Here is a 27,650-nt window from a genome sequence, read left to right on the forward strand (position 1 = left end):
CATCAATACATTGACGAGATGGTATACAGAGAAGAGGTAGAATGGCTGGTAGAATAGTGATTGTGGACTTTAGAAAGGGGCAGGGTGAGCATTCCTCACTGCATGTGCATGGCTCCTCTGTAGAGAAGGTTGGGAGCATCAAGTTTCTGAGAGTGCACAGAATGAATGATCTCATTTGGTCCCTCAAGAAAGTAAAACAGAGTCTCCACTTCCTGAGGAAATTGAAGCAAGTGAGGCTCTTCCCCAACTATTTTAACCAATTTTTACAGGATCACTGTTGAGTGTCCCAACCAGTTGCATCACTGTCTGGTCTGGGGATTGCAAGATATCTGAGACCACCAAGTCCCTATAAAGGATTATGAGGACTGCTGAGAGGATCATCGGGGTCTAATTTCCACCCATTAGAGATACCTATCAGGAGTGCAGCATACATAGGGCCCTTAGCATTGTCAGTGATCAATCCCATCTGTTCAATAATCTCCTTGATTCCCTTCCATCAGTCAGGAGGTACCATAGCATTAGGACAAGAACTGTTAGGATGGGAAACAGCTTCTTCCCCTTGGCTGTAACACTACTGAACTCCTTGCCACCATCCAGGTCTCATCATGTATGAAGAGCCAGTAGTGTTATACTGTTTACTTTTTAACTTGTATATGTACTTTATCACTTGTTCATTTATTTGTGGTAGTATTATTTTGTGTGTTATGTGTGTGTGTTATATGTATTGTGTTGTGCACCTTGGTCCGCAGGAACATTGTCTTGCTTGGTGATATACATGTCTACAGTTGAATGATGATAAACTTGAACTTTGATACCAGTTCAATTCACTTCAAATTTTAAAAAAACTACAAATGTGAAATGGAACAAAGCTCTGGAAATGGATCAGACATCACCTATGGAGAGAGAAAAAATCCTAAGTATTGCAGGTTAATTCACCCTTCATTTGATCTGGGAAAATGACCAAGTTAATTCATTTTCTTGCCATCCCAATTCTGATGAAAGATTTTTTGCCAGAGACTTTAACTGCATTTCCCTTTCCACTTATGCTGTCTGACCTGCTGAATGCTTTCAGCATTTTCTATTTTTAATTTTCTATTAGTGAAAAATTTTCTATCGCAGAGAGGGGGAGGGACAGTGAGGTTAATGTTGATGTCTATGAAGGGTGGAAACTTAAGATTGTTCAGATAGTGTAATATCTTCAATAATAGAAGAATGAAGGAGATAAAGAAGTCAAAGAAAAGTACATGCTGGAACTGAAAGCTACAGAGCACAACAAGTTGCTGGTAAATGACAAAATAACACATAGGAAATACCCAGCAGATAAGCCAGTATCTATGGAGAGGGGAATACTGAGTTAATGTCACAAGTAGATGGGTATAAAAAACAATAGTATTATTGTGTGATTCTACTATATAACTCTATAGGTTAAGAGAGATTTGGTCCATATGCAGACAAATGGGATGAGTTCAGTAGGCATCTTGGTTGGCATGGATGGGTTGGGCCAAAGGAACTGTTTCCATGCTTTACAACTCTGTGACTACTGATCTGAAATTGTTGAATTCGAGGGCTTCCAAATGCCTAGTCAGAAGTCATGCTGTTCCTTGAGCTTTGTTGAGTCACTTTGTGGATTGATTTTCCAGTTGGTTTCACTTTAGTTCTCCAATCCATTCCCATCCTGACCTGTATTTAGTCTCCTGTACTTGTGCAATGAAGCCTAACATAAATTTATGAAACAACACCTCAGCACCCTTGTGAAACAGCACTGATGTAAGCTCGTCAACCTTAACTCAGTTTTTCTCTCTCTGGTGATACTGCCTAACATTTTAATTCACTTCATTAATGCATTGTCCATGGACTGTGTGTATGTTTTGAAATGATTCTTGATTAGCCCTCTGCTAAATATATTCTTAGATTCAAACAACCAAAAGAGCATGCCTTAGACCAGTGAAGGGAAGATATTCCTGATTGCCTGGGTTTCTTTGCAAATGTTGAGTACATGGTTGTTTGTCATTGTTCTTTTATATGGTATTTTCAGACTACTTTATGTAGTAAGTTATAAACATATTCTATCCACATCAACTACATAATTTTTTTCCAGAAAATAATCCCTTTGTACAAAGTACTCATTACTGAATTCCAAACACCAGTAGAGGCAAAATATGTTAATTATATATTAGCTTACCATCAGATCGTTATTCTAGGAAAGATAAGTGAAGATAAAAAGGCATAAGCTTTGCATGTTTAGATACTATTAATCCACAGGTATTTACATGGATCAAGGTTACGTAGTCCTAATATTTGCATACTGTTTCCTGTTTCTGTTACTTGTAGCAGGAGAAAATTCATATCCTAGAAATACTTTCCGTGCTAATTTAACTTTGACTAAAATTGTTAAGGTGATGAACAATGAAATAGAGATGATAGTTCATTTAATGAATATAAAAATAACAGGAAAAACACTTAAAGTGGAAAATAATAATAAAGTTTATTTTGTGAATAAAACAAATTCTGTTATTGAATTACAACAAGAGAAAATTTGCAGAAGTTGGAAATCCAAACCTCACACAGACAAATTGCTGGAGGAATTCAGTAGGCCAGGAAGCATCCATGGAAAAGTGTATAGTTGATGTTTTGGGCTGAGACCCTTCAGCAAGACTGGAGAAAAAAAAGATGAGGAGTCAGAGTTAGAAAGTGGGGGAGGGGAGTGGGAAACACAGGGCTATACCTGGAGTGGGGGGAGGGGTGAAGTGAAGAGCTGGGAAGTTGATTGGTGAGTGAGATACAGGGCTGCAGAAGGAGGAATCTAAAAGGAGAGGACAGAAGTTCACGGAAGAAAGAAAAGAGAGGAGGAGCACCAGAGAGAGGCTATGGGCAGGTAAGGAGATGGGTTGAGAGAGGGAAAAGGGGATGGGGTATGGTAAAGGGGGGGATTTACTGGAGTTGAAGAAATTAATGTTCATGCCATCAGGTTGGAGGGTAGCCAGACAGAACTAAAGGTGTTGCTCCTCCAACCTGAGTGTGGCCTCATCGCGACAATAGAGGAGGCCATGGACTGACATGTTGGAATAGGAATGGGAAGAGGAATTAAAATGGGTGGCCACTGATAGATCTCGCTTTTTCTGGCAGACGGAGTGTAGGTGTTCGACAGAGTGGTCTCCCAATTTATGTTGGGTCTCAGCAGTATACAGGAGGCCGCACCAGGAGCACCAGATACAGTAAGTGACCCAAACAGACTCACAGCTGAAGAGTCACTTCACATGGAGGACTGTTTGGGACCCTGACTGGTAGTGAGGGAGAAAGTGTAGGGGCAGGTGTAGCACTTGTTCCGCTTGCAAGGATAAGTGCTAGGAGGGAGATCAGTGGGGAGGGATGAATGGACAAAGGAATCACATAGGGAGCGAACCCTGCGGAAAGAAGAAAGTGGGGTGGAGGGAAAGATGAGTGTGGTGCTAGGATCCTGTTGGAGGTGGCAGAAGTTACAGAGAATAATGTGCTGGACGAGGAGGCTGGTAGGGTGAGGACAAGAGGAACCATATCCCTGGTGGTGTGACGGGAGGAAGGTGTAAGGGCAGATGTGCCCGAAGTGGAAGAGATGCGGTTGAGGGCGTGTTGATGGTGGAGGAAGGGAAGCCCCTTTTTTGAAGAAGGAGGACCCCCCTTTGTTCTGGAATGAAAATCCTCATCCTGAGAGCAGATGTGGCAGAGAATTATTATTATTGAATAATTTGTTTCTAATGCAATCTCAGATATAAGAAAGGTGTCTTTCTCAGAGGATTGTTTTTCATGACATGAATGGTTTTGGTGTGGAAATGCTAGACATTTTCTGTTTCTGGCATTTTGTTTTAATGTTGTACAATTCAGGTGTAAATGTGGGAGGATGATGGACATAGTAGTTAACAGCTGAGCCAAAAAACATTCCTGTATCTAGGTACTACTCTGTGTGCCTGGTGAATGCCAATTTTAAGACTCATAGACATAATTTCCTTGCTGCACCCTGCATTTAAATATTACAGAGGTGATTGAGTACTGGCAGAAACACACTTGTCTGAGTACTTTTTTGTCAGTGGCGTTTGATTTTGATTTTTGTTTAGTTACATGGTGAGGTGAGAAATGATTCAAATTCCTTCATGACTGATCCTTTCAGCATTTGATTGATGGGATATTCAAAATTTGGGAAGTGTTGATAACGCTGACATATAATAACTCAATTCAGGGTATCAAGTTTATTGCAGGAAGAAAGGTACACTGGAAGCAGCATCAGCAAAACTGAAAGATTTAGTGCCAGTCTGATTCAGTTGTGATATAGAACTCTGCGTGAGCTAAACATTAAAGTAGCATGCAATAGGTGGAGTGGGGCATTCATGCAGCCGATGGATCAGAATGGTATGGACAATGAAACAGCTAATGGTAGCAGGATTCTCCAGTAAATTCCTCAGTGCTGGCAGTCTAGCTCATGAGAACCAAGCAAGGCAGAAGTGTTTTCAGTTATTTCCATCCATGTCTTGAGAGGTTGATCCATCATGGCTTTCTCTTGGGGTGACTTTTGGGCCAGACATCATTCTGTCAGTGCCAATAAAGTTAAAACTTTGTCTTCTACCTGACAATATAAGAATTGTCTAGGTGTCCACAAAAAGCATGACAAATCCAATCTTTCCAATACCACCTTTATAGTCTGTTCAGAATTATCTGCAGATTAATGCAAGGAGTTATACACAGTGCTAAGGAGTGACTAGATAGTGAGCAAAGCCAGCCATAAGAAGGAACTGGTTACAAGAACAGGTCAGGTCAAGGTACCCTGCAACAAATAACACCACTACAACTTTCCGCCATCCACATGTACAAGTCTAGAATGAGTAGGATTCCTGTTTATTTGCTTGGTTGAGTATAACTTCAAGTACACTCAGGAAGTTCAGAAATATTCAGGCCACAGCGTCCTGCATGATTAGTACCTCTTTCACCACTCAGAGCAGTGGCTTCCTCTCATGCCAACACATTGATACTGCACTATGTACCATCTGCAAAATGCATGGTTTTTATTACCAAGAAAGGCAAGGTTAGTGGACATAACACAATAAAGAATGCCAACCAATTGAAGTTTCACCGTTTTTCTGCCGTTGAAGTATTTTGCCGTCCTTCATTGTAGTTGGGTTGTAATCCTGGAGCTGCCCTTTCAACTGCATTGTGAGATTATTTTCACCAGGAGGTCTTCAATGGTTCAAGAAGAAGGCTTATGATTACTTTCTCAAGGTAATTTAGGGATAAATATTAATTGCAGAAATAAAAGCAGAAAGTGCAGAGTTCCTCCAATGAGGCAGTTTCAAAGTTCTAAGTATTTATAGCAATTTCTTATTTTTTTTAAATTTGTGTTTTCCAGCAACTGTATCGTTTTCCTTTTCAAAACTAAATGTTGGCCTTGCAACCATCAACCACCTAATGTAAAACAAATAAATACAATAAAACACTAAAATGATCACTGATACTTTGACCAGGACCCCTTGACTGCAGACCTCTTTGCAGACTTGTTAGGAACATGGTATTGGTTTAATATTGTCACATGTACTAAGGTACAGTGAATTTGTGTTGCAAACTGTCCATACAGTTTACTACAACAGTGCACTGTGGTAGAACAAGATAAACAATAACAATGCAGAATATATTGTTTGGTACAGAGAACGTGCAACATAGGTAGATTGTGAGGTCGGGAGATTATTGAATGCTTCCCTAGTAAATAACAATGAGTTATAATCTGTCCTTGAGCCTGGTGGTACTTGCTTTCAGGCTTTTGTGTCTTCTCCCTGATGGGAGGGTAGAGAAGGAAGAACGTCCAAGGTGAGTGGTGTCTTCGATTATACTGACTGCTTTACTGAGGCATTGAGAGGTATAGCTGAGTCCATGGAAGAGGGGCAGGTTTTCATGATGTGCTGAGTGGTGTCCACAATTCTCTACAGTTTCTTCTGGGCACACGCAGAGCAGTTGCCATACCAAACTGTGATGCATCTAAATATGATACTTTCTATGGTGAACGTCATAGGGGTTATGACAAATTTCTTTAGCTTCCTGAAATGACAGAGGCGCAGATGAATTTTCTTGGTATGGTATCAATGTGGTTGGACTGGGACAAGTTATTGGTGATGGTCACTTATAGGAACTAGAAACTCTCAATCCTCTGAACTTCAGCATCATTGATGCATCAGGACCATGTGCAGTGCTTCACTTCCTGAAGTCAATGAGCAGTTCTTTTGTATTGCTGACCTTGAGGGAAAGGTTGTTGCCTGTACTCTGATTATAATTATTTTGGATATGGCTTACTACGGTGGTATCATCTGCATAAGGAGCAGAGTAGGGGGCCGAGGATGCAGCCTTGTGGGGCACCAGTGCTGAGAGTATTTATGGTTGAGTTGTTGATGCTTATCCTTACTGATTGTGGTTCATTGGTCTGGAAATCAAGGATCCAGTTTCAAAGCAAGGGATTGAGTCCCAGGTTTAGGAGTTTGGCGATAAGTTTGTTTGGAATTATAGTATTGAAGGCGGAGCTTTAGTCAATAGATGAAGTCTTAACATAGGTGTCTTTACTGTCCAGATGCTTCAGAGATGAGTGTACAGCTAAGGATACAGTGTCAGCCACAGACCTGTTTCAGTGGTAGATGAATTGCTGTGGTCAAGGTTGTGTGGGAAGCTGGAGTAAATACATGTTATGACCAGCCTTGTGAATTACTCATGATGGTGTATGTCACAGTCATTGGGACGGTAGTGATTAAGGAACATTACTTACCGTAGATTCCGGATTTTAAGCCGCTACTTTTTTCCCACATTTTGAACAGCTTTGAACTTTGCGGCCTTTAATCCGGAGCGGCTAATACATGATTTTTTTCATGCCGCCTCGTAAACATTTTGCCTCATAACAGTAGACCAATAAAATTGATGAGTAGTTCACAGAGGTCCAATGAAATTGTACGATAAATCAAGCGCACTTTCACAATTAAATTATTGTAAATCAGTCATTTGTACTCACCCTCATCAACATGGAAAACACTCGAAGCATTGTGCTGCCTTATGGCAGTTACTTAGTTTATAATATTTTCGCTTAGTAATTCATTTTCTAGTTAAAGTTAGAAGAGTTTTAACTATATTTGTTTTCTGTACTACATCGCGGGATGCTACGACGTCACACCCGGTTTCGCGGTGTCTTGTGGGAAAATGCCGGTTTGCGATGAAACGGGACGGAGGGAGGGAGCGCATTACGCGAGCGGCTTTGGATCTGAGCGAACGCTGCTTTTAAGTTAAAGGTGATCAATAACTTTTCCTGGTAGGCTGCAGTATATATATTTTTTACCAGTCGTTAGGAGATATTGGAATGTTGTTCAGTAAAGAAGTATACGCAACGTATATTTAAAAGTAGCCACGTTACGGGCACGGTTCGAAAAAAAGCATTTGCAATATGTATTTGTTTTTGTTACCATATGGATTTAATTAAAAGTTAAAAAATCCTCACGTGTAATATCTTTCTGTGTAAATATCTCATATTACAACGTGGGACACCTGCGGCCGAAAATCCGGTGCGGCCTAAAATCCGGTGCGGCCTTTACAATTAAAAAATTAATTTTATTTCTAAAATTAGAGCCAGCGGCTTTTAATCAGGTGCGCTCTGTAGTCCGGAATCTACGGTAATTTTCTTAAGTAACAGGGTGATAGTGGTCTATTCAAAGCAGGTGGGAACCCCAGATTAAATCAGGGAGAGGTTAAGAATGTCTGTAAGTACACCAGTCAGCTCATCTGTGCTGGATCTATGGACATCACCAGGGACACCAGCCGAGCTAGTTGCTTTCTGCAGGTCCACTCTCCAGAAGACTGATCTTTACATCTGCAAGAGAGACTATGGGTTCATTTGCTTTTGAGGGTTCTGTTCAAAACGTGTGGAAAATGTATTAAGTTCATTGGGAAGGGATGTGCTGTTAACTTAATATTGCAGCCCATTATAGCATGTACGCCCTGACACACTAATGGCTGGTCGGGAACTTGGATTTAGACTGATATTGCCTCTTGGCGTCCTTGATAACTTTTTGAAGATCATGTCTTGATTTCTTGTAAAGGTCAGGGTCACCTGATTTGATTGCTACAGTCCTAGACTTAGCCAGGGAGTGGATTTCTCAGCTTATTGATGGACAAAATGGACATGGAGAGAAGTGCCAAAATTTAGAAGTGAAGTTAGGCATTTCACTAAGGCAAGATCAGACCAAGTGTGTGATCAAAGAATCCTGATAAAACTGAAGTCAGTGTGCTTCAAAGCTGATGGTTCTGTGATGGTTGTCCTCAGTATAGTGTACCAGCTGTTTCATCAACAATATTCCCTCCACCATAATGTCAGAAGTGGTGATGTTGCTGATGGTACAATTTTCATTTTCATTCTCAGCACCTCAGGAAATGATACAAAATTGAATACTTATAGCAAAACCGAGACAATAGTGGATCATGGTTCATAATGTAAGTAATATTTGTGTTATAGATCCAGAGGTGCATGAGACAAAAGATTCTCCACCTGCCTGAATGAGTGCAATTCCAGCAATATTCAATAAGTTGAACATTATCAAGAATGTAGCAGGGCCATTTACTGGCAACCATCTACCACTAGTGAAACATAACTATAATGTGTACCATGGACATAATACACTGCAGTTACTCAGCAAACTGATTTAAAAGCAGCTCCTAAATTCATGGCCCATTCTGTCAAGGACAGCAAGAGAACACCACCATTTGCAGTTTCCTCCTCAGAATCACATGTCAACCTCCCTTGAAATTATGTTGTCCTTCCTTTCTTATTTCTAAGTCTAAACAGTGGGATTGCTTACCCAAACGCGCCGAGGAAAAACATTGAAGCATTGTAGTGACCCAAAAAAGCTTTTCTTCCTAGGTGATCCCATAAGGCTGTGTGCTTAGCCCCCTACTCTACTTTCAACACTATAATCACTTCGAGACTAATCACTAAACCAGGACTGAGATCTAAACACCAATAACTCCCTGTAAGACCGGATCCTTGATTTCCTCACTTGTAGACCCCAGTCAGTTTGGATTGGCAAAAATGTTTCCTCACAATCACCATCAGCACAGGGGCACCACAGGGCTGTGAACTTAGACCCCTGTTGTACTTGCTTTATACCTATGATTTTGTGGCTAAGTATAGTTCCAGTGCTATATTTTAAGTTTGCTACCGACATCTCTGTTGGTGACTGAATCAAAGGTGGTGACGAATCAGCATATAGGAGGGAGATTGAAAATCTGGTTGAATGGTGCCACAACAACAAACTCTCATTCAATGTCAGCAAAACTAAAAAACTGATTATTGACTACAGGAGGAAGAAACTGGAAGTCCATGACCTGTCCTCATTAGGGGACTGGAAGTGGAGAGGGTCAGTAACTTTAAATTTCTTGGCTTATCATTTCAGAGGATCTGTCCTGGGATAAGCATGCAAATCCTGAACGGAGGTGGCGCTGGTGAGACATGGTGATATTTTGCAGGCAGCCAACAAAACTATTAACAGTTTTACTAAATATACTTGCTGTAATTTGATTGCAGCAATACGCAGCTTGAAATTTCCTGCTGAATGATAAACTTTTAAACTGTTTGTATGACCTGACGATTTTGTGTTATTCTGAATTATTCGGCAAACTGGACTCTTGAGCATGCAGGTACGGCTGTGGCGTTCATTGTTGGAACAGAATAGAGGCTGGACTGAAACTTTGGGCTGGACTAAAGCAACGAGGCTTGGGCTCGGGAACGAATAACATGTTTGGCTGATTTAAGAACTGATCCAGATTAAAAGGATTAAGGCATCAAGGCAGAGGGTGGATGATGAACTGGTGTTCAGCTCACTATTGCGTGAGGCTTTACTCACCTCAGTGCTGGACACACTGTATAGCTGCAGCCTGCAGCCACTGGCAGTCACCTCTGTGCTGAACCTGGGTTCATGTCTATGATCTGCAGCCATCGTCCTCCTGGACTGCCTGTAGTGCTGAAATGGCTCCGTGGCTATTGACTTATTTTTGAGCATTCTGTAGTTCATGTTCTGTGGATTGCATGCTTTAAAAAAAATATTGTTTACATGATTTGTTCTTTCTTTTTCGCACAATGGATGCATGACCATCTTTGTCCTGTGGGGTTTTTCATGAGTTCTATTGTGTTTCTTTGTTTTGTGGATGCTTGCAAGAAGACGAATCTCAAGGTTTTATATGGTATGCATACTTTAAATTTGAACTTAAGTGCTATCACAAAGAAGGCATATCAACTCAGCTACTTTCTTAGAAGTTTGCATAGATTCAGTATGTCATCTAAGACTTTGAAAGACTGTAGATGCACAGTGGAGAGTATGGTGGTATCATGGTCTGGTATGGAAGCACCAATTCCCAGGAATGGAAAAGACTACAGAAAGTAATGGATGGAGTCCAGTTCATCACAGGTGGCACCATCCCACTACCATCCGACAGGAAGTACAGGAGATTACATACAACCAGGTTTAGGAACATTTAATACTCTACAGTCATCGGAGTCCTGAACAGTGTGGATCACTTCACTCACCTTGATTCTGAACTGATTTAACAATCTACAGACCTCACTTTTAAGGACTCTGCAACTCAGGTTCTCAGTATTATGGGGTTCGAAGATGAATCTCTGAATTTTGTCCAGTCCACCTACTCAAAGCAGGCCTGTAAGCACTTCTCTGCCTCCCTTGTCTATACCTTCTTGGTTCTCACCACTAGTGGTGTGATCTTTAGTCTCTACCTTATACGCTGGGAGTAGAAGTACAGCCAGGTTATCAGTCTGTGGGTATGGGATGGCACAATAAGTATTCTTGATGGTGGTATAACAGTGGTCAAGTGCGTTGGCTCCTGTGGTTCCACAGGTGATATTTTAGTGGCAGTTGTTCAGAGACTTCTTCAAGCTGGCCTGGTTGAAATCCCCTGCGATGAGATGTGAAGACATCGGGGTGCACTATTCTGTGCCTGCTAGTTACGACGCTCTTCTCCTCCAGTGCCTGCTTGACATTGGCCTGAGGAGGAATGTATACCGCTACCAGAGTGGGATGGTAGTGGAAAACTCCCTTGGCAGATGAAATGGATGACATTTGACTGCTAGATGTTCCAGGTTGGGTGAGTAAGTTTGAGACAGAACTGCCACATCTGTGCCCCATGATGAGGCATGCTTTAATCATAAAGCATATTCTACCTCCTCTGCCTTTAAAGGACTGAGCAGTGACTGACTGCCTTTGCAGTGGATGGTACTGCCCAAGTGCTGCATTTGACCCTGACTGTTCATCATGAACTTTTTATTTTCACTGGACTTGTACTCAATGTTTTTCTCTTCAAGCTGTCTTGCTGCGGTTTAATCTGACTGCCATTATGGTGCAATACCTTGTTTCACAAGCTGATCTGTGCCGAAGCAGGCACGTGGCCAGTTCTTTGTGGCAGACACCTAAGCAGTCAGAACCTTGGAGCAATACCTCTCAATTCAGTTTGTATTTTTTTTGATTCTGCCCATTCTAATTGCAGACAACATATGGGACTATCATGTACTAATTCGTTGCCATTTGAATTTGTCACACCCCTTATCTCTTCATCACATGACTTTTTCTCCCTCTCTTTTGCATTCAATATCCTGATGATTCAACCTGCTGGTTTACTTCCCTCTAAGAAGGCTCCATTTAATTGCTTAGCTTTCCTTATAGTCCACATTTTTAGTCAGGATGGATTGTTGTCAAATTCCATCTGCAAAGGTATTGGTGCATTGCTACACCAAATTGTTATTGCACTCTTTTCTTTCATTTTCGTCTTAAAAGATCATTACTAATGCCTCTACAATCTCTTCAGCTACCGCTTTCAGAATCATGATGTGTAGTCCATCTGGTCTAGGTGACTTATCTACCTTCAGACCTTTCAGCTTTCCAAGCTACCTTCTCCTTAGTAATAACAATTACGATCATTTCTGCCCACTCACAAATTTCTGGCATGCTACCTATGTCTAATACAGTGAAGACTGATGAAAAAAGTGACGAAACTGACCTTAAACATCGTAAAACAGTGGGTTGTTGTTATGCCTCCTGCTCACTGTGAAAATGAGGGGCACCTCCCTCTCCTTGCCAGGGACAGAGAACTTGTGGTTTGTCGAATGAAATGCAAAGCCTTTGGGGTAACTTAGGTCTGTGTCTTTGCTATTGCTTAACACACGCTTGGGCTCGGTGACGGTATCGATGCATTTTTTTGCTGGTGGGGGGGGGGGATCTTTGCTTGCTGCCGCTTACGCGCAGGAGGGGGGAGCTGGGGGACTTTGGGGTTCTCACGTTTAACTGGCATTCATTCTTTGGGGCACTTCTCTATTTTCGTGGATGTTTGCGAAGAAAAAGCATTTTGGGATTTATATTATATACATTTCTCTGACATTAAATTTGACCTTTGAACCTTTGAAATACTAATTAAGTTTGTCCGCCATTTCTTTGTACCCCATGACTACCTCTCCAGCGTTATTTTCCAGCAGTCTAATATCCACTATTGCCTCTCTTTTACTCTTCATATATCATAAAAAATCCTTTGGTATGCTCTTTTATATTAATGGCTTTCTTACCTTCATATTTCATCTTTTTTCTCATTATGGCTTTTTAGTTGCCATGTATTGGTGTTTTAAATCTTCCCAATCCTCTAACTTCCTACTAATTTTTTGCTATATTACTGTATATGCCTTCCCCTTTGATTTAATGCTGCTTTTGACTTCCCTTGTCATCCATGGCTGCTTTGTCTTCCCCGTAGAGTACTTCTTCATCTTTGCGAAGCATCTATCTTGTGCCTTCCAAATTTCCTCCAGAAACACCAGCCATTGCTTTTCTGCCATCATCCCTGCTAATTTCTTCTACACTATGGGGAATAACGTCCTAACCTATTCATACCTTTCCCCATTGCTGAGGTCCTCAAGTCCTGGAAACATTCTTGTAAATTTCCTCTATACTCTTTCAGTCTTACTGATCTCATTCCTGTATGTAGGTTACCAGAACTACACACAACACTTCAAATTTGGCTTCACCAATTTTTTATGCAACTGTGACATAATGTCCCATCAGTGTTGTGGTTTGCTTTAGAAAGTATTTAGAGGTAGAGTTATAAAGAGAGCCATTAAAATTTGTGTTTTTTGAAGGGAGTCAGCTTCAATTTAAGCTGCATTAACTGCTACAGCCCTGTATCAAACACTTTGCCATATTGTTACAATTGGATATTCTACACATATTGCAAAGGATTTTTTTGAAGAAACTATGTAGCAGCAAGATATTTCTTTAACAGTTAATGACATTGATACTGAGTATATAGAATTTGTTTCAGGATAAATAATTAAAAACATGTTCTATTTTTTAATATGTGGCTATATCAGTATGCTAATTCTTGAATAATGCAGATAGAAGCCATGGGTATTGAACTTCCTTAGCAGTGGTTAGATGATTCAAGGTTCAAATTTATTTATCACATGTACATCCACGCTGGTTTGCCGGCCTGACTTCCAATCACAGATGTCCTATAGATGTCCCTTGTCCATGTCACTGGCTTTCGAATGTGAAGCAGAGGTTTAGTCTCTGGCCTGACCTCTAATTCCCCTATATCCCTGTTCCTAAACCTGACCCGTGACTCCCTCCCCCCGTCTGCAAAACCATCCCTATGAACCTAAAAGACAAGTAATAAAACAACTAAATCTGAGCTGCAGCCTCAACGGAGAAGGTAGCTAGGCACCATCTTGAAGCAAAAAACCAGAATGAGCAAGATTCTCATAATATGTAAAATTTGTCTCCCATATGGAATCTTAACAGAAAAGGGACACATGCGTGAATGTAATACTTCAAATCTTACACATTGATGGAAGCTGTTTTGATCAGAAAGCCCAAGGGATTTGGGCTCCCTCTGCAATTGGATCCTTGACTTCCTAACCAGAAGACTACAATCTGTATGGATTATTGATAACATATCCTCCTCGCTGACGATCAACACTGGCGCACCTCAGGGGTGTGTGCTTAGCCCACTGTTCTACTCTCTATATACACATAACTGTGTGGCTAGGCATAGCTCAAATACCATCTATAAATTTGCTGACGATACAACCATTGTTGGTAGAATCTCAGGTAGTGACGAGGGGGTGTACAGGAGTGAAATATGCCAACTAGTGGAGTGGTGCCGCAGCAACAACCTGGCACTCAGCGTCAGTAAGATGAAAGAGCTGATTGTGGACTTTAGGAAGGGTAAGATGAACACATACCAATCCTCACTGACGGATCAGAAGTGGAGAGAGTGAGCAGTTTCAAGTTCCTGGGTGTCAGATCTCTGAGGATCTAACCTGGTCCCTACATATTGACAAACACGAGGAAATCTGCAGATGCTGGAAATTCAAGCAACACACACAAAATGCTGGTGGAATGCAGCAGGTCAGGCAGCATCTATAGGGAGAAGCGCTGTTGACGTTTCGGGCCGAGACCCTTCGTCAGGACTAACTGAAAGGAAAGATAGTAAGAGATTTGAAAGTAGGAGGGGGAGGGGAAACTGCAAAATGATAGGAGAAGACTGGAGGGGGTGGGGTGAAGCTGAGAGCCGGAAAGGTGATTGGCAAAAGGGATACAGAGTTAGAGAAGGGAAAGGATCATGGAATGGGAGGCCTAGGAATAAAGAAAGGGGGAGGGGAGCACCAGAGGGAGATGGAGAACAGGCAGAGTGATGGGCAGAAAGAGAGAGAAAAAGGAGGAGGGGGTAGAAAGCTAAATATTATCAGGGATGGGGTAAGAAGGGGAGGAGGGGCATTAACAGAAGTTAGAGAAGTCAATGTTCATGCCATCAGGTTGGAGGCTATCCAGCCGGTATATAAGGTGTTGTTCCTCCAACCTGAGTGTGGCTTCATCTTGACAGTAGAGGAGACCATGGATAGAGATATCAGAATGGGAATGGGACGTGGAATTAAAATGTGTGGCCACTGGGAGATCCTGCTTTCTCTGGTGGACAGAGCATAGGTGTTCAGCGAAACGGTCTCCCAGTCTGCGTCGGGTCTCACCAATACATAAAAGGCCACACCGGGAGCACCGGACGCAGTATAGCACACCAGCTGACCCAACATATTGATGTAGTTATAAAGAAGGCAAGACAACGGCTATACTTTATTAGGAGTTTGAAGAGATTTGGCATGTCAACAAATACACTCAGAAACTTCTATAGATGTACCGTGGAGAGCATTCTGACAGACTGCATTTACTGTCTGGTATGGGAGGGCTACTGCACAGGACCGAAAGAAGCTGCAGAAGGTTGTAAATCTAGTCAGCTCCATCTTGGGTACTAGCCTACAAAGTACCCAGGACATCTTCAGGGAGTTGTGTCTCAGAAAGGCAGCGCCCATTATTAAGGACCTCCAGCACCCAGGGCATGCCCTTTTCTCACTGTTACCATCAGGTTGGAGGTACAGAAGCTTGAAGGCACACACTCAGTAATTCAGGAACAGCTTCTTCCCCTCTGCCATCCGATTCCTAAATGAACATTGAATCTTTGGACAGTACCTCACTTTTTTTTAATATGCAGTATTTCTGTTTTTGCATGTTTTTAAAAATCTATTGATTTACTTGTTTATTTGCTATTATTTTTATTTCATTTATTATTATTATTTTTCCTCTGCTGGATTATGTATTGCATTGAACTGCTGCTAAGTTAACAAATTTCACGTCACATGCCGGTGATAACAAACCTGATTCTGATTAGACTATCCTCCTATAGCCCGAACATCATATGTGACCTGAGCAGAGCAAAGGGGAAAAGGAGTTGTGGAAATTCATGCTCATAACACACATCCTGCCTAGTTTTCATTCTAATCATCCTGTTTGTTTTATGACTGTTATATTTATTTTACATAGGTTATTGCCTTCACTAGAATATCAAGAAATTTTGTTGGATTGTTTCCTGTATTTGTCTACTTGTTTTGTCTAAAGTATGTGAATTAAATGTGGTGTTGGAAATGTTTACCAGTTATGTGTTCTACTAATACTTATTATATTGTAACATTAGGTCCCAAGCTAGCAATTCAAACATGTGTTTCTTCTATTAGAAAATTGAACATACCACCATAGTCGTGTTTAATGTGCTAAACACTATTTCCCATCAAATCACTTTAAACTCATTCATTTTTGATAATGTGGAAATAACGTGCAAAGCATGTTTTAATACCGTTGTCTATTGATGAACACTATCTTGTCTTAGTGATATCAAGGCCCAAGAAAACCTTAGTAGTCATTTTAAAGTTTGAAGTTTATAGTTAGAGTCATAGAGAAGTATATCACTAGAAAAAGGCTTTTTGGCCCATCTAGTCCATGCCGAAACTAATTAAACTGCATACTCCCATTGATCTGCACCGGGACCATGGACCTCCGTATCCCTCCCATCTATGTACTGATCCAAACTTCTTTTAAATATTGAAATTGAGCTTGCATACACGTCTTGTACTGGCAGCTCATTCCACTCTCACAACACACTGAGTGAAGAAGTTCCCCCTCATGTTCCTCTTAAACTTCACACCTTTCACCTTTAACCCATAACCTCTGGTTCTAGCCCCCCCCACCTTCACTGGAAAAAGCTTGTTTGCATATACCCTATATATACTCCTCATAACTTTGTACACCTCTATTAAATCTAACAACATGCCTTTTGACTTATCTTCATATTGTCTGCAAACTTTGTAGCAAAGCCATCAATTCCACCATCTCATTCAATGACATACAATGTAAAAATAATCAGTCCCACCACAGACCCCGATGAACTCCACTAGTCCTGGTAACCAACCAGAAAAGGCATCCTTTATAACCACTCTTTGCCTACTGCCAATCAGCCACTGCTTTATCCATGCTAGACTCTTTCCTGTAAATAGCAAAACAACACTGGCTATCCTCCAATCTGTTGGTAACTCATGTGGCTAAGGATATTTTAAATATTTCTGCTAGGGGCCCACAATTTTTGCACTTGTCTCAGTAGGGTTGGAGGGAACACCTTGTCAGGTCCTAGGGATTTATCCACCCTGATTTGCCTCAGGGTAGCAAGCACCTCTTCCTCTGTAATCTGTACAGGCCCATGAAGTTGATGCCACTTTGCTTACTTCTATAAACTCTGTATCTGCCTCCTGAGTAAATACAGATGCAAAGAGTTCAGTTAAGATCTCCCCCATTGGTTTTGGCTCCCCAGATGGGTTACCATTCTGGTCTTCCAGGAGACCAATTTTGTCCCCTGTATTCCTTTTGCTCTTAATATACCTGTAGAATCCCTTAGGATTCTCCTTCACCTTGTCTGCTAAAACAACTTCATGCCTTCTTTTAGCCTTCCTGATTTCTTTCTTAAGTGTTCGATTGCATTTCTTGTACTCCATAAGCATCTAATTTTTTTTCTCTACTTGCCTATACCTACTGTGAATCTCCTTATTTTTCCTCTCAACCATGCCTCAATATCTCTTAAAAACCAAGGTACCCTACACTTGTTATCTTTACCTTTTATTCTGACAGGTATATGCAAGCTTTGAGCTCTTAAAATGTAGTTTTTGAAGGCCTCCCATTTTGCAAGTACACCTTTGCCAGAAAACAGTCTGTTAGTTGTAAAATATCCCAACCCTACACTTCTCCTATTTACAATACTTTATATCTTTATTTATGAATTTAGTTCCTTGCTATTGTATACTTGTATAGATCTTCAAACTTGTATGGATCCTTGTAACTTATCAAGGAAGGAAAGATTGCAGTTTGTAACTTTTAATACTAGTATACAAGAATGTTGTCTAGTTGGTAGCTTAAACTTTTTGTAAAAATTAATATGAGATAAAGCAAGTTAAAATAGTGAGAGAATATTAATGAGCAAAGTTTCTTTTCAAAGTCTGCTCATAGCTGAGTTGCAAATCATCCATGTTCCAGATGAGAAGCATCATACTGAGTTTCATCACCCCCTTCTGATTGCAAATATGGAGTTATATCAATACAACTTTTTTATTGTTTTTACATTGTAGTTGGAAGAGGCTAGCTTAATCCTTGCATTTCTTGATGACTGGCCAAAGAAAGCATAAGCTCAGCACCTGCTACTGGCAATGCCATTTTCACACTGCTGGTTTCAAAGTCCATTTTTGTCAGTTTGATGTGGTGCTGGAATATGATGGTTTCTACACTGCAGAACAATCAGCTTGATCTTCAACGTGGCCAGTAACTGGGAAAGAACTGTGTCATAAAGTCATAGAACACGGCAGCACAGAAACAGACCCTTCGGCCCATCTAGTCAATGTCAAACGATTAAACTGCCTAGTCCCATTGACCTGCAGCTGGACCATACCCCTCCCATCCATATACCTATCCAAATTTCTGCTAAATGTTGAAATCAAATCTGCATCCACTACATCTGCTGGCAGCTTGTTCCACACTCTCATCAGCCTCTGGTGAAGAAGTTCCCACTCATGTTCCACTCAAACATTTCACCTTTCAGCCTTAACTCATGACCTCTAGTTCTAGTCTTGCCCAACCTCTGAGGAAAAAGCCTGCTTGCATTTACCCTATCTATACCTCTCATAAGTTCGTATACCTCTATCAAATCTCTTCTCATTTTTCTGCACTCTTGAGGAATGAAAGTCCAACCTATTCAACCTTTCTCTATCACTTTGGTCCTCAAGTCCTGACAGCATTGTAATCATTTTTCACTGTACTCTTTCAATCTTATTGTTATCTTTCCTGTAGGTAGGTGACCAAAGCTTTACATGGTACTCCAAATTATGCTTCATCAATGTTTTATACAACTTCAACATAACATCCCAATTCCTGTACTCAATACTATGATTTATGAAGGCTAATGTGCCAAAAGCTTTCTTTATGACCCTATCTACCTGTGATATCACTTACAAGGAACTATGGATCTGTATTCCCAGATCCCTCTGTTCTACTGTATTCCTTAGTGCCCTACTGCTCACAGTGTTAGTCCTTTCCTGGTGTGTCCTCAACACCGCATACCTGTCTGCATTTAATTCCATCCACTATTTTTCAGCCCATTTTTCCCCACTGGTCCAGATTCTGCCACAGGCTTTGATAGTGTTCCTCACTGTCCGTTACTTTCCCAATTTTGGTGTCACCTGCAAACTTGCTGATCCAGCTAATCACCCACTAGTCACACGCCTCCAGTCAGAGAAGCAACCATCTACTCCCACTTTCTGGCTTCTCTTAAAAAGCCAATGTCTAATCCCATTTACTACCTATTAATTTAGCAGCAGCAGTTCAATGCAATACATAATATAGGAGAAAAATAAGTAAATCAATTACCGTATATGTAAATTGAATAGATTAAAAATCATGCAAAAATAGAAATAATAGAACATAAAACATAGAATATTACAGCACAGTACAAGCCCTTCAGCCCACAATGTTGTGCTGACCCTTAAACCCTGCCTGCCATACAACTCCCCCACCATAAATTCCTCCATATACCTGTCTAGTAGTCTCTTAAATTTCACTAGTGTAGGTGCCTCCACCACTGATTCAGGCAGTGCATTCCATGAGTTTTCTCTGAATGAAAAACCTTCCTCTAATATCCCCCTTGAACTTCCCTCCCCTTACCTTAAAGCCATGCCCTCTTGTATTGAGCAATGGTGCCCTGGGGAAGAAGTGCTATCTATTCCTCTTAATATCTTGTAATATATATTTAAAAAGTGAGGTGGTATTCATGGGTTCAATGTCCATTTAGGAATCAGATGGCTGAGGGGAAGAAGCTGTTCCTGAATCACGGAGTGTGTGCCTTCAGGCTTCTGTACTTGCTACTTCATGCTAACAATCATAAAAGGGCATACAACGGGTGCTGGGGTTTCTTAATAATGGATGCTGCCTTTCTGAGACACAGCTCCTTGAAGATGTCCTAGGTACTTAGTAGGCTAGTACCCAAATGGAGCCGACTAAATTTACAACTCTCTGAAGCTTCTTTCGGTCCTGTGCAGTAGCACCCCTCTCCCACCCCCCGCCATACCAGCCTGTCAGAATGCTGTCCACTGTAAGTCTGTCGTGAGCCTTATAGGCTCATCAGGCTGGTGCTTATGCTAGTTTCCGTGGCGTGAAGCAACTGAGAGTACGAGATTCCTCTCCTCCCCCCCCCCGATAGGATGCCAGTCTATTGCGAGGTTAACCCCCAGCATTTTGCCGAAACCCATTTTCAGCTGGGTGGACTGGAGCAATGTGTGGTTAAGTGCCTTGCTCAAGGATACAACACGCTGCCTCGGCTGGGGCTCATGCTCATGACCTTCAGATCGCTAGTCCAACGCCTTAACCACTTGGCCATGTGCCACACATGCTCTCCACTGTACATCTCTAGAAATTTTTGAGTGTTTGGTCAAGGCAGTCTTGAGGAGGACTTCATAGAATGTATAAGTGATAGCTTTCTTGAGCAGCATGTTACCAATCCTACAAGGAAATGTGCTATCTTAGATCTGATCTAATGCAATGAGACAAAAGGTAAAATTAGCAATCTTGTAATTAGGGATCCTCTTGGAAAGAGTGATCACAGTATGTTTGAGTTTCTCATATAAATGGAGGGTGCAATAGTTTGATCTAAAACAGGGTGTTATGCTTAATGCAGGGTGTTATGTTATGGTGGTGAGGAAGTCCACCCCTCCTACAAATGACAGGTGTTGTGTCTCACCGTGGCCGAAGTGTGAAGATCCCTGTGCAGGGTCAACCCACGGAAAGCTGCTGGACCAGACAATATCCCTGGTAAAGTGCTCAGAGGATGTGCAGACTAGCTAGCAGACGTTCTCACTGACATCTTCAACATCTCCCTGAGCAGCGCCACCGTTTCAACGTGCTTCAAGGCTGACACCATTGTCCCCGTGCTGAAGAAGTCTTCAGTGTCCTGCCTAAATGACTACCGTCCCGTTGCACTCATATCCATCATCATGTAGTATTTTGAGAGGCTTGTCATGAGTCATATCAAGACCCTGCTGCCCCCTTCACTGGACCCCCTGCAGTTTGCGTACCATCCCAACCGCTCAACAGATGACGCCATTGCCACCACCCTCCATCTGGCCCTAACCCACCTGGACAAAAAAGACACATATGTTCGGATGCTGTTCATAGACTTCAGTTCAGCATTCAACACAGTCATCCCTCAGAAATTGATTGGAAAGCTGAGCCTACTGGGCCTGAACACCTCCCTCTGCAACTGGATCCTAGACTTCCTGACTGGGGGACCTCAGTCAGTCTGGATCGGGAGTAGCATCTCCAACACCATCACTCTGAGCACAGGGGCTCCCCAGGGCTGCGTGCTCAGTCCACTGCTGTTCACTCTGCTGACCCACGACTGTACTGCGACACACAGCTCGAACCATATCATTAAGTTTGCCGATGACACGACCATGGTGGGTCTCATCAGCAAGAACGACGAGTCAGCTTACAAAGAGGAGGTGCAGCGGCTATCGGACTGGTGCAGAGCCAACAACCTGTCTCTTAATGTGAACAAAACAAAAGAGATGGTTATTGACTTCAGGAGGGCATGGAGTGACCACTCCCTGCTGAACATCGACGGCTCCTCGGTAGAGATTGTAAAGAGCACCAAGTTTCTTGGTGTTCACCTGTCGGAGCATCTCACCTGGTCCCTCAAAACCAGCTCCATAGCAAAGAAAGCCCAGCAACCTCTCTACTTTCTGCGAAGGCTGAGGAAAGTCCATCTCCCAACCCCCCATCCTCATCACATTCTACAGGGGTTGTATTGAGAACATCCTGAGCAGTTGCATCACTGCCTGGTTCGGAAATTGCACCATTTTGGATCGCAAGACCCTGCAGCGGATAGTGAGGTCAGCTGAGAAGATCATCGGGGTCTCTCTTCCTGCAATCACGGACATTTACACTACATGCTGCATCTGCAAAGGAAACAGCATTATGAAGGACCCCATGCACCCCTCATACAATCTCTTCTCCCTTCTGCCGTCTGGGAAAAGGCTCCGAAGCATTCGGGCTCTCACGACCAGACTATGTAACAGTTTCTTCCCCCAAGCTATCAGACTCCTCAATACCCGAAGCCTGGACTGACATCTTGCCCTATTGTCCTGTTTATTATTTATTGTAATGCCTGCACTGTTTTTGTGCACTTTATGCAGTCCTGTGTAGGTCTGTAGTCTAGTGTAGCTTTCTCTGTGTTGTTTTTTTTTACGTAGTTCAGTCTAGTTTTTGTACTGTGTCATGTAACACCATGGTCCTGAAAAAATGTTGTCTCATTTTTACTATGTACTGTACCAGCAGTTATGGTCGAAATGACAATAAAAATGTCTTGACTTGACATGACTTGAAACAAGGGAGAGTACAATAGGATGAGGGAAGAGTTGGATAGGGTAGACTGGGAACACAGGCTATATGGTGGGATGGTTGAGGAACAGTGGAAGACTTTCAAAGAGATTTTTTACAGTGCTCAACGAAAGTATATTCCAGTCAAAAGTAAGGACAGAAAAGGTGTGGAGAGACAGCCACGGATAGCTAAGGAAATAAAGGAAGGCGTCAAACTAAAAGCTTGTGTGTACAAAGTTGCCAAGGGTAGTGGGAAACTGTAAGATTAGGAAAACTTTAAAAAGCAACAGAGAACCACTAAGTCAACAATAAAGAAAGGGAAGATTGATTATGAAAATCAACTAACACGAAATATAAAAATGGATAGTAAAAGTTTTATAATTATATAAAGCAGAAAAGGGTGGCTAAATTGAATGTAGGTCCCTTGGGAGATGAAAAGGGGGAATTGATATTGGGTAATGAGGAAAGAGCTGAGGCTTTGAAATAACTATGCTGTGCTGGTTTCATTGTGGAGGACATACCTGACATGCCAAAGATAGATGTTATGGATGCGATGGGAGGTTGGGATCTTGATATAATAGCTACCACTAAAGAGATAGTGCTGAGCAAACTTGTGGGCCTAAAGATAGACAAGTCCACTGATAGTGATGGAATGCCTCCCAGGGCACTGAAAGAAATGGCAGAGGTTATAGTTGAGGCTTTGGTGATAATTTATCAAAATTCCATGGACTCTGGACAGGTCCCGGTGGATGGGAAGAAGACAGATGTCATACCACTGTTCAAATAAGGATGTAGGGAAAAAGCAGGTAGCTATAGGTCAGTTAGCTTAACATCTGTGGTTGGGGAAATACCTGAAGCTACCATTAAAGAAGAAGTAGTGAGGCGTATGGAAAGAAGTAGATCCATCATGCAGATGCAGCATGGATTCAGCAAAGGCAAGTCCTGTTTAGCAAACTTACTGGAGTTCTTTGAGGATATAACAAGTGCAGTGGACAGAGGGGAGCAGATGGATGTTATTTACTTGGATTTCCAGAAGGCGTTCGAAAAGGTGCCACATAAAAGACATTCATAAGATAAGGGTGCATAGAGATGTGGTTGATGTATTAACATAGATAGAGGTATGGCTGACCAATAGAAAGCAGAGAGTTGGAATACATGGGTATTACTCTGGTTGGCAATCAGTGGTGAGCAGTGTGCGCGAGTCTGTGCTGTGCCCACAACAGTTCACAATATGCATTAACAGTCTGGAAGAGGTGACCGAGTGTAGTGTATCTAAGTTTGCTGATGACACTAAATTGAGTGGAAAAGGAAGTTGTGCAGAGGATATGGAGAGTTTGTAGAGAGATATAGATAGGTTAAGTGAGTGGGCAAGGGTCTGGCAGATATAATACAATGTTGATAAATATGGGGTCATCCTCTTTGGAAGAAAAAATGGAAGATCAGATTATTACTTAAATGGTAAAAGATTGCAGCATGCTGCTGTGCAGATGGACTTGGGATTGCTTGTGCATAAATTGCAAAAGGTTGGTTTGCAGGTGCAGCAGGCTGTCAAAAATGCAATGTTGGCCTTCATTGCTAGAGGGGTTGAATTTAAGAGCAAGAAGGTTATGCTGTAATTATACAGGGTACTGGTGAGGCCACATCTGGAGTACTGCGTGCAGTTCTGGTCTCCTTACTTGAAGAAGGCTTTGGAGGTGGTGCAGAGGAAGTTCACCAGATTGATTCCAGAGATGAGGGGGTTAGACTATCAGGAGAGATTGAGTCAACTGGGACTGTACTCGCTGGAATTCAGAAGAATGAGAGGAGATCTAATAGAAACATATAAAATAATGAAAGTGATGGATAACATAGTGGTAGATCAGTTGTTTCCACTGGTAGGTAAGACTAGAATTAGGGGACATAGCCTCAAGGTTTGGGGGAGTAAATTTAGGAACTGCTTTTCCCAAAGAGTGGTGAATCTGTGGAATTCTCTGCCAGTGAAGTAGTGGAGGCTACCTTGGCAAATATATTTAGGACAAGGTTGGATAGATTTTTACATAGTAGGGTAATTAAGGATTATGGGGAAAAGATAGGTAGGTGGAGATGAGTCCACGGTCAGATCAGCCATGATCTTATTGAATGGTGGATCAGGTTCGATAGGCCAGATGGCCCTCTGCTGCTCCTATTTCTTATGCTCTTATGACTTTGTGGCCAAGTTCGCCAATGTTACAAAGATAGGTGAAGGGGCAGGTAGTGTTGAGGAAGAAGGTATTCTTCAGAAAGACTTGGACAGATTAGGAGAATGGACAAAGAAGTGGCAGATGGAATATAGTATTGGGAAGTGTATTGTTATGCACTTTGGTAGAAGGTATAAAGATGAATTCAAAGTCAGAGGTGCAAATGAACAGGGGGTCCTAGTTCAGGATTCTCTAATAGTTAACTTGCAGGTGGAGCTGGTAGTATGGAAGACAAATGCAATGTTATCCTTCATTTCAAGAGGTGTAGAATATTAAAGTAAGCATGTAATATTGCAGCTTTATAATGCATTGGTCAAACCACAATTGGAGTTTTGGACCCTGTATGTAAGAAAGGATGTGCTAACATTGAAGTGGCTCCAGAGGATGTTTATGAGAATTGATCCTGGGGGAGCATCTCATGGCTCTGGGTTTGTTCCTGCAGGACTTTAGAAGAATAATGGGCATCTCTTTGAAATCTACTAAATACGAAAGGCCTAGATAGAGTGGATGTGAAGAGAATCTTTCCAATAGTGAGAGACTCTAGGTTGAGAGAACACAGTCTAAGAATAGATGGGCACCCTTTAGAACTTAGATGAAGAGGAATTTCTTTAGACGGAGGGTGATGAATCTGTGGATATCATTGCATTCAGCTGTGGAGGCCAAGTCATCGGGTATATTTTGTTTGGTAAGTTATTGATTAGTATGGGTGTCAATGTTACAGGGAGAAGGCAGGAGAATAGGGTTGGGAGGGAAAATAAATCAGGCATGATCAAATGAGGGAGCAGGCTTAAAGGGGCAAATGGCCTAATTCTGTTTCTACGTATGTTTTTGGACTTAATGTATGAAGTTGGGAAGTCATGTATGAATGAAATTTCCAGTATATATAAACAGTCCAACACATTCAGCTTACAACTAAATGCTTTTTCCTCTTCTAGGATAGAAGGTGCTTTTTTTATTTCATCTTATTATAAATTCCTCAATATAACTCAGCTACTGTTGACAAGATCCCAATATTATGAAGGAGACAATAATATAGTTCCATATAGTGCATGATAGACACAGTGCAATTTTAGAATCATCTTGCAATATATTGCTGATGAAATACCTGATCCCCTGAGTTTTTTGGGACCCAGAGAGAAGCTTAATAGAGAGAATTTTATAGATAAGCAATCAAAATAGAGTTCAATAACGTTGTGTATTTAACTATATTTTTTCATTTCTTTACAGGCTGGGAGTCTCAGTTGCTAGAAACCGGGTTCCTTGGAATTTTCTTGTGCCCTGTGCTGACCCTCCGTTCCATTCCACATCATACACCACCATCCAAAATAGTCATCTGGTCTTTCCGTTGGCTCATTTTCCGCATTATGCTAGGAGCGGTGAGTGGAATTTTTTTCCCTGTTTCAAAAGTATTGAACTTCACTATCATATTTGGTTCTCAGACACCAAGTACTTTAGGATTTAATTCAGAAATGTGCAGTGAAAGCTGTGGTTGGGTTAAGATGAGGGATCCTGAATTACTACTTCTGCAACAGGACCATTGATTAAACTATAATGAAGAAAAAACAAGATGCTGCATCCGACAAACAGTGTTAAACAATGTGAATAGATCTTACTGATGCATAGCGACTAAATGAAAGCATTCACTGCAATTATTGCTTTCAAATAAGATTATCAGCTAATCATTTTTATTAATCTGTCTGGTTAATCATTGATCATCTCACATCCTTGTATAATCTGCCACCTATAATGAGAATATAAAATCTATATATTACTCTAAGTAGCAAGCAGCCCCTTCATTTAAAGTTACTATAAAGTAAAGGAATAAGGAGTGATTAGAAAAATTCACTTTTTAGAATCTGGAGAAGTTGAGGCAAATAGCATAATTTAAGGGGAAGTTTGTTCGCCACATGTAGAAGTATCTAGTAAATAATGCTGTTAATATTAGATGAGGTGGAATTGGAAGAGATTTCATTGAAGTAGAAATAGCAGGGTAGAGCAGATTTGCTGAATGTGGAGTATTGTATAGTTTTATCGACTGTGGAGTAAACAGTATAATTGCTTGTAAAAGACATGTTTTTCTTTACAAGTTGTGATGATCCATCTAGTGTGTCTTTTAGAAAAACAGATTAAGAATATGTGCTATTTTGAAGTTGCTACCAGCCATAAATTGACATCAGACTTGAAGTGGATTGGTTGATCAATTAATGAAGAATGATAAAGCATTCAGTAATGTTTTAGAGAGTTGTATACATGGGAGTGGTTGATTTTGTCCTGGTACTTTTAACTGGAATTGGCTCAATATGCTCCATAGAACATAGAACAATACAGCACAGTACAGGCCCTTCGGCTCACAATGTTGTGCCGACCCTTAAACCCTGCCTCCCATGTAACCCTCCACCTTAAATTCCTCCATATACCTTTCTAGTAGTATCTTAAATTTCACTGGTATATCTACCTCCACCACTGACTCAGGCAGTGCATTCCACGCACCAACCACTCTCTGAGTAAAAAACCTTCCTTTAATATCTCCCTTGAACTTTCTTCCCTTTACCTTAAAGCCATGTCCTCTTGTATTGAGCAGTGGTGCCCTGGGGAAGAGCGCTGGCTGTCCACTCTATCTATTCCTCTCAATATGATATAGTTTTCCAGGATAAAATAAATGAAGGTTGATTTGCTTGTGAAAACAGGGGAATTGTTCTTCTACTTTTGACAATGATGATAATGGTAATTATAGATGGATGTTCACTTTCTCATATACCGGTACTTAAAAAGAAATTAACTGTTGTGTTTCAAAGTTATGTCATTGCCCAATGTTTTTGGCACAGTAATCGGTAAAGGTATATGGCAAGATGCTGGCATGCTTTCACATCAATAACTTGTTGTCACTCCAATAACATTTGAAATCAATTATGCCTGGAAGATTCTACTTTAGGTAAATGAACAGTCATATAGGTTAGCCCAGCATTCTGTATGAAAAGCTGAGCAGTTAACTGGATTTATGCCAAAAATCCCCTGTAGGCTGTAGATCATTTTTAAGAAAGTGAACTGTATTGAAAACAAGTGCTGGCATGTGTTTAATAGGAATAGAAATGTAGAAAGCCTACAG

The 27,650-nt window shown here is 41.3% G+C and overlaps 1 protein-coding gene across 1 annotated transcript in view; it reads left to right on the forward strand.

Annotated features, from left to right (window-relative positions):
* Positions 1-27,650, forward strand: part of lmf1 (lipase maturation factor 1) — a 711,060-nt gene that overhangs the window by 169,399 nt on the left and 514,011 nt on the right. Inside the window, exon 4 of the mRNA XM_073060944.1 lies at positions 25,772-25,920. Within this exon, the coding sequence (XP_072917045.1) occupies positions 25,772-25,920 (149 nt within the window). The remainder of the gene's footprint in view (positions 1-25,771; positions 25,921-27,650) is intronic.

The sequence above is a fragment of the Hemitrygon akajei genome, chromosome 11 (assembly GCF_048418815.1).
Source record: "Hemitrygon akajei chromosome 11, sHemAka1.3, whole genome shotgun sequence".
NCBI classification, from domain to species: domain Eukaryota; kingdom Metazoa; phylum Chordata; class Chondrichthyes; order Myliobatiformes; family Dasyatidae; genus Hemitrygon; species Hemitrygon akajei.